This window comes from Acomys russatus, chromosome 21, assembly GCF_903995435.1.
Source record: "Acomys russatus chromosome 21, mAcoRus1.1, whole genome shotgun sequence".
In the NCBI taxonomy this organism is placed as follows: domain Eukaryota; kingdom Metazoa; phylum Chordata; class Mammalia; order Rodentia; family Muridae; genus Acomys; species Acomys russatus.
The window spans coordinates 5599381-5606595 of record NC_067157.1 but is presented as its reverse complement, the minus strand read 5'-3'; the positions used below and the strand labels follow the sequence as shown (position 1 = coordinate 5606595).

The 7215-nt window shown below is 42.0% G+C and overlaps 1 protein-coding gene across 1 annotated transcript; it reads left to right on the top strand.

Moving 5' to 3' along the window:
- Window positions 1-6102: 6102 nt before the first annotated feature.
- Window positions 6103-6972, top strand: LOC127205148 (transcription factor BTF3-like). Its single transcript, XM_051164338.1, has one exon. It carries the CDS (start codon window positions 6210-6212, stop codon window positions 6696-6698), a length of 489 nt encoding a protein of 162 aa, XP_051020295.1. The 5' UTR covers window positions 6103-6209; the 3' UTR covers window positions 6699-6972.
- Window positions 6973-7215: the final 243 nt, after the last annotated feature.

Sequence of the window (7215 nt, the reverse complement as noted above, 5' to 3'; positions counted from 1 at the left end):
CCCTCATCCTGCCTTTTCTTTTTTGCATTTCCTTTCCCAAACGGCCTTTCTTAGAAGATGCCGTTTAAATTGTGCAGTGCCTACTCCAGACAGAGCCTCTTGGATTAATTTTAATCCCCTCCATCCGACTGCTGGGACATGGCCATCAAATGCACTGCCTCTTTCGAGTTTCGCCTCAGGGTCACAGCACCCCTGCATATTTACAAACACTTTATTTTACATACTTGGAAAGATGGAGGGTCCCCTCCCCCTTTTTTCTTTCTCTATTTTCTGTTCTCTGTGGAAGTGATATTTGGGAGCAAGAGAAGGGTTTGTCATGTGCAGCAGCTCAGCCATGGTTATGGAGTCACGTTGGCTAATTATTATATTCAGATACAGCAAGCTGTAATCTAACACTGCTTCCAAGCAGCTTTCTAAAAGGTGCAAGCTGCAGCCACAGCATGGAGACATAGCACTGTCCAACCATGGGACAGCCCTGCAGCTATGGCACAATTAGCTTATTTTATCCCCCTCCAATGCACAGCCAAGTGTGAAAGCCAAGGTGTGTGGGGTAACCTTGTGACAGAAAGGCCACAATCCCTTTTCTTCATCAACTTCACTTATGGTTTTTATCAGTTCTGAGGCATCTATGCCAGCTCCCAGACCCCTAACCCAGGTTTTCGTTTCACACAATGAGGAGGAGGGAGAGACAACTGTTCTCCATTTGTCTTACTCCACTGTTTCCAAGGAAACAGGACTATGGGACACAAGGTCATTCTCAGGCAGTCCTGCCTTAGCCATGGCCTGATGTTAACCCTTTGCTCACATTTGTACTTGCTCTTACTGATGTAGCAATGGCACCACCTGCTCTGTGAACATTAGTGCACAGCATCAACGTGCTAATAGTGTCTTCAATATCAACTTTTGGCTCTTTCTTTTCTTGGGCAATACACAGAAAGAGATAGGCTGAATAAATTTCCATTCTGTATTTTCACTGAGAGTGTATCTCTTGCTTCACCTGACTAGATACTTTGGAGGCAAAGATGAGCAGAGCACATATGCCCCAGGAAAGAGCAGATGTGTACTCCAGAAACTTGGGCAGGGACTCTGATATTATAACAGAGATCTTCATGTTCCAAATGAAATGACATGGGAGCACAGAGTCTTTTCTGCCATGCTTTCTGTCTTACTGATTTCAGCCAGCTTTTTCTGAATAAATCCATATAGAAAAACAACCTATATTCACTATGATTGTTGTGGGATGTGACAAGACCCTAAAATGCCCCAAATCACTAAAAACAAAACAAAACAAAACAAAACACCCCAAACCAAACAACAACAACAACAACAACAACAACAACAACAACAACAACAACAAAATCCTCAAAGTCATGTTTATTTTACCATATTCTAGGCTTTAAACCATAAAGGTGATCTCTGATCTTTTCCTAGCACATTTATGTAGTGTTAGATCTCTAAGAAGGTAAGTGATAAAGTTTTGTTGAATTGAATAACACCACAGCACTTCTAAATGTTTAATATATGGGAAAATAAGAAATACTTTATTCCAATCCTGTTACTTCCAATAGTCATACCTGCAGTTTTACAAAGGGGAAGCCATGGGCCCTTCTGATGTCATTACTCAGAATATTTATTTGTAGTACAGACACACGCATGCACACACATGGGCTATTTCCTCACTCATACTTGTTTGGCTACTTGTCATTGTGAGGAGAATCCAGTATTACTGTTGACTGAGAACACCATCAGTCTTCAAACTTATTTTCAACAAAGACAAATTTGGAGATGTAAGCTGGAATGTGGATCAAAGTTTTCCTGAATCTACGAGTCACGAACCCAGGAAAGTGTAAATAGAAGAATCCTGAAAGGTCTGTGAAACAGTGAAGTGGGAGAAGAAATAACTTAAGGGGCAGTAGTGTGCTCGTTACAAGACATATTGCTCTATCTGAGCATTTAAGACAAATGCATGTGAGTGGAAGAGATGGCCTAGTGGATAAGATCAGTCACTTCTTGCTCTTGCACAGGATCTGAGTTCGGTTTTTAGCACTAACACAGTACCTCACAATCTGTAGTTCCGGTTCCAGGGCCTCCAGCATCCTCTTCAGACCACCATGGGCACCATGCACACATGTGTTGCCCATACACACATGCAGGCTAAATATTCATACACCCAAAATAAAAATCTAAGGCAATTTTTACTTTATCTTTATTTTCTGGAGCTTTGTGCCCATTTGAAAACAAATATTTCTTTGTTTCACTTGAAGCTGTGGCTTCTTTGCTGTGGGTCATATCGGAGATGCGGACAGTGATGATAGGATGCTGTGAATTTGACTACAATAAATGACAAGTTTGCTTGCTTATAGCAGCAAGAGAATCTGGGGGCCTTTCTGGCCACTGAAGTGAGAGCCCACGGGTGCCAGGGGCCTTCCCGGAAAAGCATATTGTATGGGATCTTATAAGTGTCAACAGATGAGTGCTCCAAGGCTTTGGGTTCTCTTCCTTGGTGTCTGTGTGCGCGCGCATGCTGGTTTTTAGATGACTGGATGGCTGGGTGTTGTACAGGCAACTTGAGTAAACTAGAACTGACAGATAATAAACATAGAGCTGGAGCTGGAGCAACAGAAATCAATGCATTTCAGAACCCATATAAAAGAAAGCAGCCAGGGTGTTTCAAGGCCCTTTAGAGTGATGAATGCAATTTACACAATAAGCAAGAAAAGATGACTGGAGATAGATGGTGCATGAACTCACTTAGGAGGTGGAGGGGAGGGGTCTGAGAGGGTGATCTTGCTAAGCTTAGAAGTCACCAGCAAAATTGGTTCTGAAAATGGCAAAAAAAATGATAACAACGACACCACCACCACCACCACCACCACCACCACCACCACCAACAACAACAACAACAACAAAATAAAGCTTTACAAACAACAATGAGATCCAAACCAAATAGAAAGAATGCACAGATACGGGCCAAAGAAGCAGAAGAGCTTAGGTTATCTGTTGCTTCCGGCCAGCTTCAGAGGTGGGCTCAGTGTGGATGGCACAGCTGACTGAGTTTGCTTTAAATGGCCCTGCTTCGAGCATGCCGCTAAAGTGGAACCAAAGAACAGTCACATCTAAAAACACATAGAGGCATTTTCAAGAGAAGCCTGTGCATTCTAGAGACCTCCCTGTGGCCACTGCCAAACCTGATACTCTGTGCCACAGTTAATGTGACTGTCACTTCCCTAGGGGAGCCACCATAGGCCATAGAACATAGTCACTAAAGTTTATTAGGGTCTCCAAACTGTAACACCATACATTTCTTTTTTCTCCTTTTCTTGTTTTTATTTCTTCTTTTTGAGATTATAATATAATCACAACATTTCTCCCTCCCCTTTCTTCCCCCCAAACCCTGGAATTCACCCCTTCCTCTCTCTTTTACATTCACAGTGTCTGTCTTCACTAGATGTTGTTGTTTTTGTTGTGTGTGTATACTGTGTGTGCCTGTATGTACCAGTGGTCCTCAGCCTGTGGGTTGTGACCCCCTTGAGGATCAACTGGCTCTTTCATGGGGGTCACCTAAGACTACTGGAAAACAGAAATTTGCATTATGATTCACAACAGTAGAAAAATTACAGTTAAGAAGTAGCAACAAAAACAACTTTATGGCTGGGGGTCACCACAGCATGAAAAACTGTATTAGAGGGTTGGAGCATTAGGAAGACTGAGAACCACTGGTAATATACATACATAGACCAGAAACAGGCGATGGGACTTGCAAAACACTTTTTACCTTCAAAGGAGTACTGCTTCTTCTTCCTTCTTCTCTCGAGGGTGCTGTTCAGAGGCGATGGATATTCTGTGGTTCAAGCCCAGGCTTTGGAGTTGTCAGGGTAGAAGGGATCTGCACAGGGCTTTTGACTTCCCTTTCTGCTCTGTCACTTTATGACCTTTGGCAAGTTACTAACTTCTCTCAAAGTAGGTATCATTCATTTTAAAACAGGGCTGTAATTCCCTCCTCCAGAGCTTGGTGGGGAGCACTGGGTGGGGTGATGGCCACAGCACACACACCACACGGTAGAGGTTAGCCATAGCCAGCCTGAAGCAGATAAAAACTTTACAAAGTTATCATTATATTTGCCCCAGCTCCCCACGGTTACTCCCATTCCATCTGGTGACATTGGAAAGTCTGGGTGGTGAAGAGTTGCTCCTGATAAGTGGCCATGATTCTCTCCTACTGCAAACTCAATCAGAGGTTAGACTTGTTGAAGGATTCAGCAGTGTGAACATTTAAAAGACAAAGAAAGGGAGATTTAGGTAAATAGATACAGATTTTCATTGACCTTCTTACTTCTTTTGTTTAGGTCTTTGAATTGACAAAATGCTGGCTCATTGGGTCCAACTTGAGGCTTCATCCTGAAAAGAGACTCATCTGGATTGCTTCTTGGGTACCAGGCCTGGCTGCTCTCTTAAGTTATCCCTTTCTCTTTTAATAGCTAATAGAGAAAATGGTGCAAGTAAAGGCTTTATACCCTTCTTTGCCTATTCCTCTCTTCTTTGTTGAATAAGGAAGATTAAGAACTCCTATCTCAGGACTTTCTGGTAAAATGGAGGATTAGTAGCTACCTGTATGTCAGTGAGCAGAGTCAGAATAATGAGCACTGGAAGACTGGCAGAGTGGGAAGACACGGGAGTCCCTAAGGGAGTCACAGGATGTCTGAAAAGTGCACGGAGACAGAAGGATGCCCAGAAAGCACAGAGTTCTAGCCTTGTGATTGACTCTGCAGCAGAAAAGGGGAAGCAGAAGTCTGTTACAAAGAGCTTCTGATAGCAAGGAAATAGAGATTATAAGGAAACTGAAATTGCAGTGTTGGAAATTTAAAAAACTTAATAAATTAAATAAAAACACAGAAGAAAGTACACCAGAAGAATTAACCTTGCAGAAGAAGGATTATCAAGGGTGAGGAAACATATTGAGGAAATACTTTACTTAAACATCAATATGGAAAATAATAAGTAATCATAGTGTTTTTGTTTTGGGTATTTATTTATTTATTTTACGTATTTATTTATTTTTGGTTTTTTGAGACAGGGTTTCTCTGTGTAGCCTTGGCTATCCTGGACTCACCTTGTAGACCAGGCTGGCCTCGAACTTACAGAGATCCACCTGCCTCTGCCTCCCGAGTGCTGGGATTAAAGGAGTGTGCCACCACCGCCGGATAAATAATCATAACGTAAAACTTACAAGATCTCTAAGATATGGCTGAGACAAAACCATGTGGTTTTCCATGTGGTAGGAAAAAGGGGTTTTGTCCTGCTGAGGCAAGATGCCCCAGCAGGTAAGGGCATTTGCTGCATAGTCTGATGATCTGAACTTGACTTATAGGAATAGATACACATGGTAGAGGGAGAAAACTAACTACTGTTGTCCTCTGACCTCCACATGCATGCTCTGTCATGCATATACCTACATACACATAAGTAAGTGTAAATAAGATACTAAAGTCATAGAAAACCTATTCAATAAAACTACAGCAGAAATTTTCAAAAATCCAGTGAAAGAAATGTCTATCCATTCACAAGAGGCATTTATAGCCCCCAATAGATGTGACCAGAGTACTTCTCCATGACACATTGCAGTTGATATGCCCAATATACAAAACAAAGACGTATTATCAAAAGTTAGAGAAAAATGGCTGCTCATTTAAAAAGAAATATGTCAGGAAAACATCAGAACTCTCAACAGAATTCCTCTCAGCCAGGAGTGTACAGGATGATGTATTTCAAGCCCTGGAAATAAATAGCTCCCAAACAAAATTGCTTATCCCCAAAAGTACCTTTCAAAATCAGTAGAAATAAAGACATTTAAAGAAAAGCACAAACTTGAGGGATTCATGATCCCCCCCCCCCCCCCCCGCAGCCTAGTGTAGAAGAAGCTTAAAGGAACCCTGTACACAGAGAAATAGGACTCTATTGATCATGAGAACACAAGGAAGAGTAACTTCATGAGAATAGATGAATAAAAGAGATCGAAGGATTCATCTAGCTCAACTAATAAAGACACACCACAGTAAACCTGCAAACCTGTAAATAGCAATAGAAAAAACAAACAGGTAGCTGCCATCTTGCGTCCCCGCGTGTGTGCGCCTTATCTCAGCTGGTCTGCCCGAGACCCCCTGAGCGCGAACCCTAGTCCCCCGCGCGGGCCCCATTTCCACTCCGACAAGATGAAAGAAACGATCATGAACCAGGAAAAACTCGCCAAGCTGCAGGCACAAGTGCGCATTGGTGGGAAAGGAACTGCTCGCAGAAAGAAGAAGGTGGTTCACAGAACAGCCACAGCAGATGATAAAAAACTGCAGTTCTCCTTAAAGAAGTTGGGGGTAAACAATATCTCTGGTATTGAAGAGGTGAACATGTTTACAAACCAAGGGACAGTGATCCATTTTAACAACCCTAAAGTTCAGGCATCTCTGGCAGCAAACACCTTCACTATTACAGGCCACGCTCAGACAAAGCAGCTGACAGAAATGCTCCCCAGCATCCTCAACCAGCTTGGTGCAGACAGTCTGACTAGTTTAAGGAGACTGGCTGAAGCTCTGCCCAAACAATCTGTGGATGGAAAAGCACCACTTGCTACTGGAGAGGATGATGATGATGAGGTTCCAGATCTGGTGGAGAATTTTGATGAGGCTTCTAAGAATGAGGCAAACTGAATTGAGGCAGCTTCTGAAGAAGGTGACACTTGCAGAAGTTATAGGAGCTGCTATTTTATATCATGACTGCTTTTTAAAATTCTTTTGTTTATGGATCTGATAAAATCTAGATCTCTAATATTTTTAAGCCCAAGCCCCCTGGACACTGCAGCTCTTTTCAGTTTTTGCTTATACACAATTCATTCTTTGCGGCAAACTAAGCTGAAGAAGCCTGGGAATAAAGTTTGGAAAAGGTTAATAAAATTCTTTGCCTAGTTAAAAAAAAAAAAAAAAAAAAGAAAGAAAGAAAAAACAAACAGCTATTTAGTCAACCAGAAAAACAACAAGATTACAGGAATGAACAGATATCGTTTAATAATAATCCTAGATGTAAATGGCCTCAATGTGCCAATTAGAAAACACAGACTAGCTGGTTATATTAAAAAAAAAAATCTGAGCTAGGTACAGTGGTGCATGCCTGTAAACTCAGCACTCAGAAAGACAGAGGCAGGAGGATCTCTGTGAGTTCTAGGCCAGC

Bases quoted from the DNA above. Each gene is read 5' to 3' on its own strand.
- LOC127205148 (XM_051164338.1), top strand. From the start codon at position 6,210: ATGAAAGAAACGATCATGAACCAGGAAAAACTCGCCAAGCTGCAGGCA.